The 16721-nt window shown below is 40.5% G+C and overlaps 1 protein-coding gene across 3 annotated transcripts; it reads right to left on the reverse strand.

Annotated features, from left to right (window-relative positions):
* Positions 1-12: 12 nt before the first annotated feature.
* rfx1 (regulatory factor X1) lies at positions 13-16584 on the reverse strand. 3 transcript variants are annotated; one of them, XM_023334169.1, is made up of 18 exons: positions 16434-16584; positions 13730-14099; positions 10355-10452; positions 10185-10274; positions 8580-8653; positions 8202-8490; positions 7927-8108; positions 7728-7847; positions 6740-6861; positions 6402-6520; positions 6149-6252; positions 5263-5414; positions 4857-4954; positions 3811-3960; positions 3520-3731; positions 3205-3358; positions 3059-3104; positions 13-2391 (listed from the first exon to the last, which is right to left on the reverse strand). In XM_023334169.1, the coding sequence occupies exons 2-18, from the start codon at positions 14070-14072 to the stop codon at positions 2213-2215; spliced, it is 2532 nt and encodes an 843-aa protein (XP_023189937.1). In that variant the 5' UTR covers positions 14073-14099; positions 16434-16584; the 3' UTR covers positions 13-2212. The 3 variants fall into 3 exon arrangements, with proteins under 3 accessions (XP_023189937.1, XP_014326517.1, XP_023189936.1); XM_014471031.2 differs by having other exon boundaries at positions 13-2394; positions 16434-16583; XM_023334168.1 differs by lacking the exon at positions 16434-16584 and adding an exon at positions 15839-16208 and having other exon boundaries at positions 13-2394.
* Between the last annotated feature and the right edge of the window lie 137 nt (positions 16585-16721).

Raw genomic sequence — 16721 nt, forward strand, 5'->3', positions numbered from 1 at the left:
AAAACTCAGGCGTGGAGAGGAATCACATCTCTTTAGTTGAAGGGACGAAGCTACAAACGTCGATCACAGATTTAAGTACAAAGAGCTCCAGTATAACATCAAGAGGGCAAAATTTAGAAAAAAGGTTCCCCAATACAAGCAAGGAACGAATTCACAAACTTTGACATCAAAAGGTTAATTTATACTTTTCAAGTCAGATATTTCTGTCATGTACATTTAAACAGAACATACCATATTGTTTTTTCTTTTCATTTGCAAAGATCTTTGGTGGGATCTCGGTGAAGACATGGTCCTGAGAGACATCCCACAGCTAGAATTTTTAGTTTCACACTTGGAACATAAAAGTCATTTTTGCTCATGCAACACAAGAAGCTGCAGGATGTGAGCATTATGTTCTTTGGAGGAGGGGAGTTCACACAGAGCCACCACATTCACATGCTGAGACTGTTATCACAGAGGAAACGCACGCCATGTTTTCACTCCGGATGATGGACGTTAGAACAACATCTTAAGGCAATAATGGTAAGACGACATAAAAAATAGAGCAGATATAGATATTTAACCGTTTTCACAAAAGATACACAATAAAATTCATCCACAGTATGCCATTTCATAAAATAAACATCAACTTTCTTCTCTACAAAAACCTCTTGAGACAGCTGCAGCTGGTACAACGCAACGGGAATGCTCCTCAAGAGCCGGGATGGGCTTTGGCCTGGCCATGTGACCCGCTGAAAAGGGGCACAGCGTTGTAGAAAAGGTGTGTGTGTGTGTGTGTGTGTGTGTGTGTGTGTGTGTGTGTGTGAAGGGGTTGCAGGTAAACCGAAAGATAGGTGAAAGGGAGAAAAGAAAGAAAGACCATCACCTAGCAGGAGTGCCACCATCTTTTTTTCTTTCGATAAATATACAACATGTTGCAAAATTATTCATACCTTTTTTTTTTTTACATTAGAACCAAAAACTTACGTTTTTTTAATTGGGATTTTATGTGACAGATCACTTGGAAGTAGTGAGCAACTATAAAGTGGATGGAAAATATTAGTTATATTTTATCTTTATAATAAATATTCTGGACAGATTTTCAGTTTTCCACAAGCAAAGTAGGGGGACACATGCTGTGGGAATACTTTTGTTCAGCGGGAAAAGGGAAGAAGGAAAATTTATTTTTATTTTTAAAACTTGCAGGGAATAAATTCAATATCTAGATGTGGAAAGGTGGTAGAAACATATAGCAAAGAGACATGAAGCTGAAACTGAGTTGAAAGATGATTCATGCAAATACCTGATTGACTGCAAAACAAAAACAAAACCACATATTTTTTCCTTCCACTTAACAGTCATAAAGTGCTTCCTGGTGATCTACTCCATCAAAATTCCAATAAAATCTGCTTTGAGGTGCGATTTTAAACAAAGAAGTGAAAAAGTTCAAAGGGTGTGAATACTTTTGACAGGCACACTAGTTACTAATTGTACTAAAGTTCATGACAACACCAAGACCACTTCACAGGACATTCATTTATTAATCCACAATGCAGAATAGAATATATGTGTGTTTATATAGATCACAAACTTTTTGTTTGTTGTTTTTTTTGAGATTAGAAATCTCTTAAAGGCACAGATCATCAGTTAGGTGGCCGAATCAAAAACAAACTCCAAAAAAAAAAAAAAAAAAAAGCCAACCTCACCTAAAACTGTTCAGACATAATTCATGCTGCTGTATCATTCCAGATGCTACTCTTAGATGTACGTTTCTCACAGAGACATTAATTAAAGTCCTGCACCCCCATCCCCCTCGCACCCCACTGCATAGTCATTTCATTAAAGGCAAGCAATGCGTTTGAGTTAAAGAAGTACTGCTGAAGGAGACGGGACGATTCTCATCGCTCCACAGCACTCAGGTCAGTGGTTAAGGCAGGACAGGAGGGAAGTCAAGAGTGTATTGTACTGACGGGTCAGGCTTTATGGGCGTGGGCACTGGGCAGACGGGGAAGGCACAGGGAGCAAGGGGAGAAGGGAAGGAGAAGGTCGAGTGAAGGCAAAGAGGTCAACGACAGCAACACAAAAGTACAGAAAGAGAGAGAAAAAAAAAATCAGAGATGGGCTCTTCCACATTCCCAGGTTTCACAAACAGACAAGCAGACATGATGCAGACCGCCGTGGTTTCAGGACAGGATGGCATGATCTGAAACGTAAAAGTGAGCGCGCGTTTAACTCAGGGCGATGCGCCGTGGGCCTGGGTCAGGGCGTGGTGCAGGTTCAAACTGGTCCTGGGCTGCTTGGCCGGCGGCTCCATGTCGCACTTCTCCTCGTCGTCCACCTTCAGGGAGCTGGACTGCAGCATGATCTCGCCGCTCTCCTCCTCGCTGTCCTCCTCGTCGTCGTCCTCTTCTTCTTCTGACGGACAAATGTCGGCGGTAAGGACAAGAGCGTGGGGGAAAGCTAAACGCGCGTTGCCGTCAAACAGAGGAAAATACATCTTCAGACATGATTACGTTATAACGTGATAATCAGACTGTACGAACGTGACAACTTCTTCCAGATGGTGGCGGTAGTGTGCTTTAGGCTGCATTGACGAGACTCAACAGAGGAAGAGGTTTATATACAAGCCTATTTTCGGAATGTTATGAGAAATAAATGGCTAAAAATATGGCTAGCTTATTGGTGCTATAACTACAAAAACAAAGTCGTAGAAATCTACATCCCCCTGAAATTAGGTTCAGGGTTTACATCAACCCGTAGCGTCGACCACTTCCTTTGCCTTCATTCCAAACTACTGGAATCAAGAAATTTTAACTAATGTCTTCCGTAGATTTCCAGCCGGTCAATTAGGAAGGCTGGCCACATCTAAAGTCTTGGAGTGATTGTACTGGCCTTCATTAAGAACTAAAAGCACACTACCACCGCCTTCTGGATGAAATCATCACATTTATACAACATAATTATCTCGTTTTGTCCAACATAAGCATAATGTTGTAAGGTGACAGTGTGATAATGTTCAAAAATGTATTTTCCTCCATGACAGCAATGCTCCTTTGTGCATCAGGAATGTTTTCTTTACCTTTATCCAGATCTGGAGAGTTTCTGTTCTTAACGGTGCTGGCAAACTGCAACAGAGAAAAGACAAAACAGCAAAGATGAAAGGAAGATCGAATCCAAAAACAATTTGCACCTTCCGCCGAGAGAGCGCGCGCCGTTACAACGTACTTCTCCCATGACTGCGATGGGCGTCTCCCCTTTGGCCTTGGCCACCCTGTGCTCGATCAGGTAGTACATGTACTCGTCGTACAGCAGGCGGATCAGGTGGAAGGAGCCGAAACTTGCGGCGCTGCGCAAAGTCAGGTCGCGGATCACCATGGAGCTGGGGAAGAAGGAGGTTATGTACAAAATGTACGCTGAAAGAAAAAGCTTGAAGCGTTTCCTAGTCTGGGTTTCACCAACTTAAATTTAAGACTTTTTAAAGCAACTATGAATGGAATTTACAAACTTCATCCAGCCAACTGGCAATAAATGTGCACTTACCTATAGAAGGACCAGTTGAGCAAAAAGACTTTGGCCGCCTTGGGCAGCGACGCTGGGTTTTGCTCGTAGGGCTTTAGCACCTGGGAAACGACTCCGTCCAACCAGGAAGCCCACTGCTCCAGGGAGTTCTGCTGCTGCAGCGTGGCCTTGAAGTCCTGCTCCAGCCGCTGGACCACGCGGTCTTCACACTGACACACCCAGGATGCCTGCTCCTGAGGACGGGCACACGGGGCTCAGTGTCCAGCCACCCGGCTTCACAGAGACGGACAGACGGCGAGCATCAACACCGACCTGCACATTGGTGAAATCGACGCGGTTGAGGTCGGAGAGCATTTGGTTGATCTGAGCCGAGTTCTTGAGGACGGCACGGGCGGCCTGCGCCAGATGGTTCAGGCTGGTGTAGCGGCGTAACGTCTGGGAGAACGAGCCCACGCACACGACCTGGAAATGAAACATGTAGTAGCCTTAGCAAATGGCTGAATGTCAGAAAATCACAACATAAACATCAATGTCAAGTTGGTTTTTGTTGTTGTTTTTCTTTAAACAGACGTAAAAATGAGGAAACGCATTTTCTCGACATTTTGCTGAAGTGTTAATTTCTCCGCATTTGTCATCTTACAACCAGATTTTAATTTGTGGGTCACAGTTTTGTCCTAATTGGTTCCAAAGGTCTCCATCTGCATCCACCATCAGACGCATTTTTATCATTCAGGGGCCACAGAGAATCAATCCATGAGCCACAAATGGCCCTCGGGCCACACTTTGGACACCCCTGATCTTAACCAAAGATGCACTAGGAAAAAATTATTTTTATTTAGCCCCTGACCACAGGTCAAGAACGGCAAAAATTGGTCCACCAATAGAAAAAGAAAACAATTGCAAAATTTGGAAATTGTCTGTTTTCCTTTTAATAAGGCAGCAGTCTGAAATTCCTTTAATGATATACAGATTTCAATAACTGTGTTTATTGTTGCGCAGGTAAAACACACAAAAAAACAAAACAACACACAATAAACTTGTGTTTTTTTCTTTTTTTTTTGTGCCAGTAGTTTAAATTTGCCAGTTTTGTCCACCAGAGCAAAACATTTTGGGCACCACTAATCTAGGCATTAAAATTTGACATAAATCCCACCAAAAAGACGGTTTGAGGAAATAACACGACAAAATGTGGGAATGTTCAAGGGGTATAAATACTTTTCCAAGGTTTTGCAATCAAAGACATATTGAAACTTCTAGCATGTTTCTAAACCACCTTAATTAAGTTGTTCAAGTAGTAAAACTAAACAGGAAGTCTAAAACAACCTAGCATGGCAACCAGTCTCTGAAGGTTCTCACACCTTGATGCGGACCATTTCCTCAGGGATGTTCATCATGGCGCCCGTCAGCCAATTCTCCAGACTCTTGGCAAAGTTGCGGATGGCCTGAGTTAAGGCACCTAAAGGCGAGAAATTTGTCACTAACTCAACGAAATGCACCATGATCTCTCTAAACATTTGAAAACAAAAGGAACCGTTCTAAAGCAAGCTAAATATGCAACCAACTAGTAAAAAAAATTATATATCACCACATTCACTGTAGTTTTTGTATCACAAATTATTTTACATAATTAATTAACATAATTAACAGATTAGACTTTTCTTGCTTTAAATACAAACATATGAAAAGAATTGCTACAACATTGTTCTTTGGTCGCTAAGTTTGACGCAGCTGAGAGTTGATCTCCAGGTTTCCTCGCTGACTTACTGGGGATGGGTCTCAACACGTCTGGGATCAGGATCTCCACCAGCGTCTGGTAGAGCAGGTTGTCGCAGTCCCTGGTCCACCGCAGCACCGGTTCAAACTTGCACAGAGCCACCAAACAGGACCTGGGCAACCGTTTCTCAGACTCGTCGTGACTGACGGAGGAGTTGCACAAGAGAAGAGTGTTTCTGTCTTTGTGGCAGTGAGTTAGGTCAGGCTGCAACCTTAAACGTTCATTTATCTTGTTGGGATTCTATGTGACGAAGGAGCCCACAGTCAGGAAGTGGAAGAAAGATACAGTTAAAAAAAACAAACTGTAATAATAATGTACGACACGTCCCACTGTGTCAATAGACTATTTTTTTAATAAACTGACATTTCAAAAGTTGGCTGTACTAAATTTTGCTTAGGGATGTCAGAGTAAAAGGGGGCTAAGTCCAGATGCACACCACACTTTTTAGATTGGCATTTTTGAAAAAGTTTGATCATACTGTCACTTCACTTCAACGTCACAGTCAGGCGCTACTGCGTCACATAAAATCCCAATAAAATGAGAATAAGAATATAATTTCTTGATCACCAGATGTGACCAGAAGTTAATCCAGCCAAAGTGCTAAATATTAGAAAATATTAGGTATAAAATGTATAGCACAAGTGTGAAATGACACGTAACTTAAATGGATAAAATTACCGGTAAATAAAAACAAATATGTACATGGAAATACGCAAGTCTATAAATCCACAAATGACTCCAGAGTAAATTTAAAGGTGTCATATAGTCTGATGGCTACATGCAGAAATGACTTTCTGTGACAAGGTTCAAGGGGGAATTATTAATCCTTTTGAGAAATTTTACTAAGACGTTCATAATCGTGCTTAAGATGCTTACAGGTTGAGAGATTCTGCGTCGTTGCTCTGGCTGAACCTCCAGAAGGATTTCCACAGAGTCTCAACCAGAGTGAACTGAAGGTTGATCATCACATCCAGAACAGCCTGTGAGCGAGAGGGAGGAGCGCTACGTCAACGTTCGACCAGCCGGTTGGAAATGTATATTGTTTTTACTCTAAAAATCCAATAAGATGAACAAAAATATGCAGAAACAAATGGAATCCTGTCAGTGAGTAAAGCCACCCGGTTCCTACCTCACAGTGCTCTCTGTACAGAGCCTGGAAGGCCTTCAGGTGCTCCAAGTGGATCCCATCGGGCAGGGCTTGATCATGCAGATCAATTTTCACAAATTCTGGCAGCAGCTTCGATGCTTCTGAAAGCACACACACACACACACACACACAAAAAACAAAACATAAACACTTAACTTTTTTTTTTCCTTCTCGTTTCAAGACAAAACAAACAAAAACACAAAGATGTTAGCATCTGTGGCCTTTCACTTAGGCATCAGGCTAAGAAGAAATCCACTGCTGTGATAAAACCATGTAACAATAAACAAAAGGGGGAAACATTTGGGGTTCACGTTTCTCACCGAGGAACTGTTGATACTGTTGCACCTGGGCGGAAATATCAGAGAGCGCCGCCACCTGCTGCTGACCCGCCACACCCGATGTCCCGTTAGCGATCCCCTGTGTCTTCTGCAGTGGCTTTATCCTGTCAAAATCATCAGGGAAACGCATCGGAGCGCACAAAAACCGTCAGAATACGACAGGTGGGAAAGCGGCTCATACAACACGAAAAAAGAAAAAGAGTAGAAAATGCATTTCAGATGTTACCAGATTTTTCGCTGGATTTAGGTCTGGACTTTGACTAGGTCATTCTAACACATGAATATACTCTAATCTAAACTAATTCAATTGCAGCTCTGATTGTAAGTTTAGGTTGCAGATATTCTTATATATCTGCAACCTTATCCAGCTCCATTCATCTCAAGTATGAATTTTTGACATGTGAGATTGTGTACTGTACAAATTGCGGGCAGTTCCATATGAGTGGCCAGTCACCACTAAAATGATTAGTTTGTATTTCAGTCAATCTGCTTCTTTAAACTATGATACAAGTATTTTTCATTTAAAGGGGCAGTATTCTGTATTTTTCAGCCACATAGCACCATTTTATAGCACAATCAAGTAATTATGTTAGCTCCAGTTACTATAAATGTGCTTTATATATCAATCACAACTTAACGGAAATTTGATTCCACAATTTAGCATCTTGAAATTGGGTCTCTGCCTCTTTAAGAAGCTGATTTTCGGTCACATTTTGCCTTTAGCACATCATCACAACAATGTCAATGTCAATGTCAACAATGTCCCTCCAGTTTCCATAAGGAAACTGGAGGAGCTTTGTGGAAATACATGTTGCTTTGTGAAAACAAGCACTTAGGGACCCCTGAATGGTTGCCACGGGAGATTCAAGGTTTTCTCAAACGTGTGTGAAAGAACTAAGGCAACACTCCAGGTATGTTTTTAATGAGGGGATTAACGTTATAACATGATGTGAAGCTCTTAAACCGATACCTGTTTTTCTGTGAGAAAGGCTGCTGCCTCATGGCCATGTGCTGCTGCTCATCCATGAGTCTGAGCAGAGGGGAGCCGGATTTGATCCTCAGGCCATAGTAGTGGTACTTGGAGTTTCCTCTGCAGAGGAACGCAAAGAGAAGAAGTGATGCCTTCGCCCTGGACGCCGCTCCTACGTAATTCGGGTAAATGTGTCTACCTGGTGCCCAGTCTTCGCGTGCGGAGCCCCATGAAGACGGACCTGATGAGTTTACCAAAGGACGCAGCGTTAACTGGCTCTAGTTTCTGCTCCTGGCAGTGCAGGATGTAGTGGTAGTAGAGGGTGCAGCGGGGCAAGCTGACCCCTTCGGCCCCCTCGTAGTTTTCCAACAACCACTGGACCTGAGGGGAGGAAGGGAAGAGAGGGAGGACACCGCGGACATGAATGGACTGGACTTCCTGGTCGCTGCATCTCATTGGATCTCATATACTCACAGTAGCGGGAGGGGCACGAGAGTTGGGGCTAGAGTAACTCTGTCCTCCCCCTCCCCCACCTGCTGCTGCTGCGCCTCCTCCTCCCAACATATAGCCCCCCTGGATGACATATCCCGCCGTGCCAGCCCCACTGTTGGCTCCTGCCGTCGCCACGGAAACCGCCTGCGAAGTCACAGATCCGGGGAGGTCTGAGTCAGAGCTGGCCGTGGCTTCGTAGAAGGCGGAGGAGGATGCGGGAGGGGTCTGGGTGTAGAGGGGCGAGTCGGAGAAAGGGAAGCTGTTCGATCGACTGGAGAGGGGGAAAAAATCAGATATCAACACCTGCAGACAGAATGTTTCCACCTGCGTGTCAACAAAGGATTATGAGGCGATGCGCACATTGCGGATGTGGTAAAAGCCGCATCTTCTGCTCCATCCACGTACTGCACCTGGTCCGAGTAAACGTGCTCCACCTGAACAATCAAGAAAGACGAGATTAGCATTAATGGTTTCCAGTCCCATGGCAACAAAACTGGCACAAGTGAAGTTCCATTCTTAATCCATTGGGATTAACATGATGCAGGCTTTGGGCGAGTTTTAGAATCTTTAGAATGTTTGTGATGTTTGTGAAAAAAGACAGGCTCTCAGTCTCTGCTCTAATTCATCTACAATCTCCATTTTCTACCACAAAAATTGGGATAAAATTGTCCAAAATGTGTTTGTATCCAGAAGCAATGAGTTAATTTCACTGGAAATAAGGGGCAAAGTCCAACAGTTTTCAAGCAATCTGATTATAACTTTAAAGTAACAACAACACAAGGTTAGTGAAAATAGTTGACAATAGAACATTTTGGGTTTCAAATTATTCTTGCTGTATATTTCTGCTAGTTTCCTTTGGCTGGAACAAAAGTAGCAAATGTGACTGACACCTGATAACCTTGAGAGTGAAACGCAAAACCAAACAATTGTTTGCAAAAAGTTGAAGGAGATAAGATAAAATAAACAAAATATTTAGGAAAATATTCCAATATAGCTAATGTTATCATGCTGGTGGTTTTATTTTGGAATCCTGCATTCCTGTCATTTTCATACATTTCAGGGGAAATCAAATACTATAATATAATATAATATAGTATATTTTAGTCTTTCAAAGTAGCTAAAGGGAGAACATTTTTGGATTTTGGTTTTTAGAATTGATGGTTTTCAGGCAAGTTGTGATGTTAGTTTAAAAAATAAAAGTCCAAAATTAGCTCATCAAAAAACTAAAGCTCCAGTGTTCTTCATTTTCATTATATCATTACTTTCTCAGGAGTCACCATAAAATGACTACTTCATTCTGTATTCTGGTAATATTATGAGTTTATTCTCAAATTCTTTTGACTTTTTTGTCGTAGTAATTTTTTGTCACAATAATATGACTTTACTCTCAAAATTAAACAAATTCTTAGCCTGGTCCTGATCCTCGGATCCCAAGGCAGTTTGAAGAGAAAGGGAGCATGGGTGAGTGAAGGGGCTGAGTTTTTTTTGTTTGTTTGTTTGTTTGTTTTTTAAATTGATCAAAGCAATAAAACTCATAATCAGAAAACCAGTCAGTGCCCTATTACCACATCCACTTGCTGACCAGGCCCAAAAATATTTAGCAGAGCGTTAATTTAAATGACAACCTATAAACTCACACCTTGTTTGCATAATCACAGGATCTTTAAAAAAAAAAATACTAAAAACAAGCCGATTCTAAAAAACAAACAAAAAACAACAACCAACCAATTAAGATCCAAATTTTCACTTTGAACAAATCATTTTGACTTCCTTAACTTGAACTTCGAGCTTTCTCCCACAGAGTATAATGTTAAATAATCAGCAATAAAGCTATGTTAAACATCCTATGTGTAACTACAAAGACGCAACTGAGATACATAATTTATGTGCTACTCGGGCCTACGTGAGCCTACGTGCATGGATCTTATCTAGTGTGTGTTATGCAGAGAGAGAGAGCCTGTTTACCTCCTGGTTAATATGCACAGACTGCAGGCTGCTGATGTGGCCTGTCTGAATCCTCTTGGTTGGCTGCGTCACTGCCTGCAACACTGACCTCTGTGGGAGAGGCAGTCCCAAACTCATCAGTTAAGGCAGGCTGCTGCACAGTCGTCTGGATGGCATTGTGCGTTTCTCACCTGTGGCGGAGTCTGCACGGCCTGGACCACCTGAGTAGGGATGCCAGGAGCAGGTGGGCTGGAGTCCGACAGGCTATCATTGGAGTGAGCCGATCCCTCTGAAAGACACCAGAGCGATGGAGGAGGGAGATGTTCACAAGAAGACAAAAAAAAAAAACAACAACAAAAAAAGAAAAGTCGCAGAGACCCCAACAACAAGTTTGGTACTCACGAAAAACCGCCTCCAAGTCATAATAACAGCCGGCGCAGAACATATTGCTACTTAATTTCTTTTTTGGGCTCCACAGAGCAAACATGGAAGAGGGAAAGTGTGTCTGTCCATCTCTCCCCTTCTGTCCTTATATCTTGCATGCAAAAGGACAGCCTTGGACAGCTAATCTCCCCAGATGGAGAGAAAAATCCCTCCATCTTGTAAACATGCAGATCGGATGAGAGCGGGAAATGAGAGGTGCATGTGGGCCGACGGACGGGAGGAGGAAAACAAAGGATGGAGAGCAGGCAGTGGAGAGGGCAATCACTTCTTTGTAACCTTCAGGATTTAAATAAAAAATCGAGAGCAGAACCCTTCTTATCCTGTTGCTTTCTTTCTTCAAACTTTGGCTGAAAACAGCTGAGCTACTGAACCTCCACCTAACTGTGGCACATATGAATATTAAAATTTATAAACTATAGATCAATTCTCACATTAGATGTGCCTAAAGTGGCTTTTTTGTAATGCCCACAAAAAAAAGAAATGGTGGACAGTTAATGATGAAACACAACAGGGTTAATGCAGTTTTCACCAACTCAAATTTAAGGCTTTTTCAGACCTTTTAAGATCATTATCATTTAAGACCTCTCCCACAACAGACATGTACAAAACAAAACGCAAATAAATCGTATGGGTTGGCACAAGAAGTCAGCCAATGGTTAAGATGAACATCGTCCGGCCAACGGGTGATAAATTTCTAGTTACCCATAATGGACATATAAAAATTGCTAGCTAGCTTTGCCCTTGCTAGCTTACTGGTAGCCACAACCTCTTTGAGTCACAGAACACAGTGAAGATGTCTGCATGTGACTCAAACTTTTGCCTGACAAAAAAGTCCTGTGAGAAAAATAAAAAAAGACTAATAAACAAGATTCAATAATCTGACCACAATCAAATTTAAGACCTGTGATTTGAGGCCAACTTACTTTGTTTTAAATGAAATTCAGAAATGTAAGGCCTTAATATTAGATCAATTTTAGACTTTTTAAGGATGTAACAACACCCTGAATAAAGACTTAATCCAGATCATTCTCACAATATTTACCAAAAAATAAATATATATATATATATATATATATATATATATAAAAAAAACTGCATGTCTTCCTGAAACAAGAGCTTTTTTTCACTGTGCTATGAGGATCATTCAAAATGCTAATTTGAATAGCATTTTCAAATGTTGCTAATGTTGCTAACTGCAGTTTTAAGTCAGCAACATTAAAACTGCTTGTTGAATTTTATTTGAAAAAAAAAAAAGCAACAAACTATATATTTATCTATGGGGTGCTAAAACAACACTTTTAGGAATTTTAAAATCCTAAAAGCCTATAGCAAAAAAAACAACAACAACAAATAAGCTGAGTGGGGTTATTTTATGAGTTGGAACTGCTAAGAAATATTCAGATTCAGAGTTCTAGTCCAACTAGTTGCACTTATGAAATGGGAACAAGGCCCGGGCCTGTGAGCTTTTAACTCTAGGTGAGAGTGCACAGTGTTACCTGATACAATCAGGGAGAGACATCTAGGAATAGATAAGCCCTAAATTTAACATACAAGACACGTAGGATCAAGTTATGGGAGGTCCATTTGTTTGAAAATGTTACACACATGAGACAAAGAAACATTGAGCTAGTAAATACCCATTAAAATTTATTAAAGGTATACCATGGTTTTAAAAACAGTTTGAAATCTTTTAATGAGATGCCAAAGAAAGTGAGAGCAAGCAGAGTTTTCAGCAGCTGTTTGGGAGCGTAGCGAATCTCAGCACGGCCCCTTCCTCTCCTGCTGTTAAGCACCGTTACTCGGCTGGCTTAGCGAAAGCTACCCCGTCCTTCCAGGGAAAACAAATTTAGCTGTTTGGAAATATTTCCTTTTAACAACAGCGGGAAATTTTTTTTTTTCATTTTTGTTCTTGAATAAAAGCAAGTTAGGTGTTTGTGTTACTATAATACTATATTATAATATACTATAATACCTTAAAAGAAATACTAATTTTTTCCATAGGACTTTTCCATGAGTATTGAGAATACAGCTTGAAACCTTCGTGCCTTAAACACAACTGAAACACCAAGATCAGCTATAATCCAGCTTCAGGGGCGGAGAAGACGTTGAGTAAAACTGTTGTAGTAGCTGACCTACAGCTGCACACTGGCAGTCAGCAGCAAACAGGCTAGATTTTAGCCCCAGCATATGAGAAAGACAAATTCAGTGGTTTGGAAATGTGTCGTGCTGAACTAGTAAAATTTGTGTTAGTAATTAGATCATGTTAGCAATCAAATCATGCGATAAGCGTACGTTGATTGTGTCCAAACATGAAACTGGTGTATTTTTACTCAAAGCCATATTAATTATAAAAAATATATACGTTCAGGAATCCAGATCCAAAGATGGCGTCCAGCACTACTGTCACACAAATAAAGTTTCAAAAGTTATAATGCAAAATCATAAAATCATAAGAAGTATATTTGGTTTAGTTTCTAGTACAAATATCTTAGTACAATTGAAATAAAACAAAACTAGCTTACAAGTAACTTTACAGCAAGATATAGGAGATTTATTAAGTTCATAATTTCTTAATATTGACTAAAAAAAACTTACTCAATATTGCAGACTTGCAGATTAATCAACTTACAAGACATTTTTCCACGGTATGATTGAAATAATCTGTCAGTGGAACTAGTACTTTTTAAATCAATAATAAGGAATTATTGACCAAAAACAAGCTTCTATGTCTTGCTAAAAAACATACTAGTAAGTTAGTTTTGTCTTAATCCAAGTGCACGGAGATATTTGTACTAGAAACTAGACCAAATATACTTGATAAGATTTAGTGTTTTTGCAGTGTATTGATATCCAGCAGGAGAGCAGACTTGCATAGAGCTGCTACTTTATGACATTTTTAGTGCCATTCACACACAGTAATGTGGCTTCTAAAATTCAAAACAGATGGAAACATCTATTATATTTGATCTTTTTCTAAAGGGCGTAGCCTCTGCTTTGTGGATCTGGTCTGGTCACTTCATGCTAAAACTAAACAATCACCAGACTGAGTTTACCTAAGGGCCATAACGAATGAGGAGTAGATGAACTAACTAATGTGATGTAATTATACGACAGTCTCTCACCTGTAACAGTCACTATGATGTACTGGGGCGAAGCGCTCTGGCCATTACTCTTCTGGACAGCAGCGTGCTGGATATCAGGGCCCACGTAGTGCTGCGTGGGCGTAGTTGGCACTACTGCCTTCTGGCTCTGAGTGGTTGGCGCTTGTGAACAAAGTGCATCCTGTCCTGCTTTGGAGGCCCTGGCCGCTTGGCTGGCCGACGAAACGCTTCCAGAGGCTGCCGGGATCTCGGACAGGAAGTGTGCAGTTTTGGCAGATGAGGGCGTGGTGGTAGCAGGCGTTGCTATGGTTACTGCGTTGGCCTGCTGAGGCTGAAGGTCCTCAGAGTATCCACAAGTCGCCATGGCAACCAATCCGTTGAGGCACCAGTTCTGTGGATGAAAAGGAGGCAGCGCTCATTAACTAAAGTGCCGGGAACAAACAATGAAACCCAAATTGCTTACTTATTATCGATACGCTACATGTTTTACTCAAGCGGACCTTGTGTGCTTGCACTATTTTGTGTGTGTGAAGCAGAGTAGGTCTAAGAACATAGCAGTTTCCTTTCTTTTTTTTTTTTAAATCTAGTAAGGATGTTTTAATAATAAATAAGAAAATGACCTCTCTTTCTAACTAATGTGATGTAATTATACATGTCTATGATTTTATTATATGTCTTTAGTGATTATATTTTATTATATATATTATATTATATTATATTAATTATATTATATTAATTATATTATATTATAGTAAATGATAATAAGTTCATTTGTATAGTACATTTAAGCAACAAGGCAAATCAAAATGCGTTACACAATAAAAGCTGAAGTCAGTACCCAATTACGAAGCAAGGAGTAAGCATTACATTTTGTCAAATACCATCGTCAAAATCATCAAGAAAATATAAATCAAGTATATTGATCAACGCTACTAATCAAAGGCAGCTCTAAACTGGTGGTTTTTCAGCCTTGATTTAAAGAAACTCTGTTTCAGAATTTTAACCTTTTTTTGAAAGTTTGTTTCAGGTTTGTGTAAGCCTAATATGGGAAGCAATTTTACGACATAATATGTGGACAGAATCATCCACCCAGATATTTGTCAAATCGGTTCTTAATATTTAAAATTAATAGTTATTTCAGCTGTGCAAAATACTGTTTGTGTTATTTCAGTTATCTCAAATGTAATTCCTGCTACAATAAATGAGGTCACTGTTACAGCTCCTGATATCAGCCAGAAAATCCATTATATCTGCCTGTATTTTTTTTTTTTTTTGGACTAAGTAATCACATTTTAAATAAGACCTCACTGCAGCAGTGAGAAACATGAGAATAAACAATTATGAATAAATTAAATAGATAGGGTTTATTATTACTAGTACATCAAAAAGGTGTTTTAGACATCAGCAAAGTAATTTCTGGCTGGAGCACACATGGAGTCATTTAACCCTTTAGTATAAAAAACAGCAAGCAGTTATCCTGTTACCATTTGGAGGTTGCTATGGCAATCAGGTTATAGTGTGTATAGCTGCCTTGGATCAAGGCCAATGAAATAATAACTAACTAAACTAATAAATTGAAAACTCTTGGTCATTTTGATTAACTACCATACAGACTTTACTGGATAGTAAGAATTATTCAGAATAATTTCCTAACGATTGTGATAAACTCTATTAATTATACTATTAATTATACTTGGAGATCTGAAACTTAAAGTCCTATACAAATTAAGGAAGGAAACTCAGGTTTTTTGAAACAAAAATAATTAGCTATTTGACGGATGAAATGTTGAATGTGGGAAAGAGTTTAAATCTGATGTATTACTTTTCTAAACGACAAAATGTACAACTCACTGGCCAGTGCTGCCGTCAAAGCATCGTTTTTATACCCTCTGATCTTTCTTTTACATATGAAATCATTTTTACCCATTTAAATATTCCCAGCTGAAACCTTGAAACACTTGTTTCAAGTAGACGTCTTTCATTTAATTCTGATAAGTAACAAAATATATATATTCCGACAAGGGGGAACCGTATTATTTGCATTTAATAGTAATTAGTGATCCTAGTGTGATTTCACAAACGGCCTGCCATACCCTCCACTCCCCACAACTCGTCGGTCATGTGGCATACCGTGCGCTCGGGAGTGACTTCAAGAATTCAATGTCACACCAAAAACTTTTTCAAAGTCGTAAAAAGACGGTTAAGCATACGCATCTCTCGTTTTCAGAACGCATACAGACTAAACATGTGCGAGTGTTTGACTCGCGTCGATGGTTAATGCAGTCGGACAGCTTGCTTGATAAGTGAGTTCAGCGCGAGAAAGTGATACGTAGCTTTCCGCGCTAGCAGCCTGCGTCGACTTCTGACGTTTAAGTGAGCTAGCTGCCTACTAGCTTCCTATATCTCAAGTAGATAACCACGCTACACAATCGCGCCTCAGCACAGTTTCGAGGAAACTGTCAAAAAACCAACACGAACATGAGGTCAGATAGAGCTAAAAAAAAAAAAAAAAAAAGTACGATTGGCACTAGAAGCCAGCCGCCATCTTGTGCTCTTATCAAAGATCTGACATCGCCATAACAACGGTCTGCGTTTGGAAAGAAGCTAGCAACCACTTTTCATCACACGACACGCTCGACGGATTTCACGTTTCACCCACAAAACGCACCAGCACACGCATGTAATCAACATAAAAACTACATGATCACTTCTGAGAGGTTTTCACCTATATTTCCCGGCGTTGTCCTGAATAGTCGATAAAGTTTATTCCCTTTGATCCCGCTTGTTGTTGTTGACTTCGGTTGCTTGGCTCTTGTCGCCAGGACTACCGTGACTATGGCGCCTAGCCTTCACCGGGGCAACTGTTGCTACCCTCCATACATTGTGCCGCCCCTTCTCAAATGCTGATTGGCTTACACGTGAGGCGGTTCTAACGTCAGTGCAATATTCGCTTTCTGATTGGTGGACAGGTTCTGTCTGTAACTTTCACAGAGGGCTGGTATTAAATCGCCAC

Source organism: Xiphophorus maculatus, chromosome 5 (assembly GCF_002775205.1).
Source record: "Xiphophorus maculatus strain JP 163 A chromosome 5, X_maculatus-5.0-male, whole genome shotgun sequence".
NCBI lineage: Eukaryota > Metazoa > Chordata > Actinopteri > Cyprinodontiformes > Poeciliidae > Xiphophorus > Xiphophorus maculatus.

What these genes read in the sequence shown, in the direction of transcription:
- rfx1 (XM_014471031.2), bottom strand. Translation starts at nt 14,072, where the DNA reads ATGGCGACTTGTGGATACTCTGAGGACCTTCAGCCTCAGCAGGCCAAC. An exon ending in TCGATTTCACCAATGTGCAG is followed by an intron (nt 3,732 to 3,810) that starts GTCGGTGTTGAT and finishes GCCCGTCCTCAG; the next exon opens with GAGCAGGCATCCTGGGTGTG. An exon ending in CTCTCCAGATCTGGATAAAG is followed by an intron (nt 2,395 to 3,058) that starts GTAAAGAAAACA and finishes TTTGTCCGTCAG; the next exon opens with AAGAAGAAGAGGACGACGAC.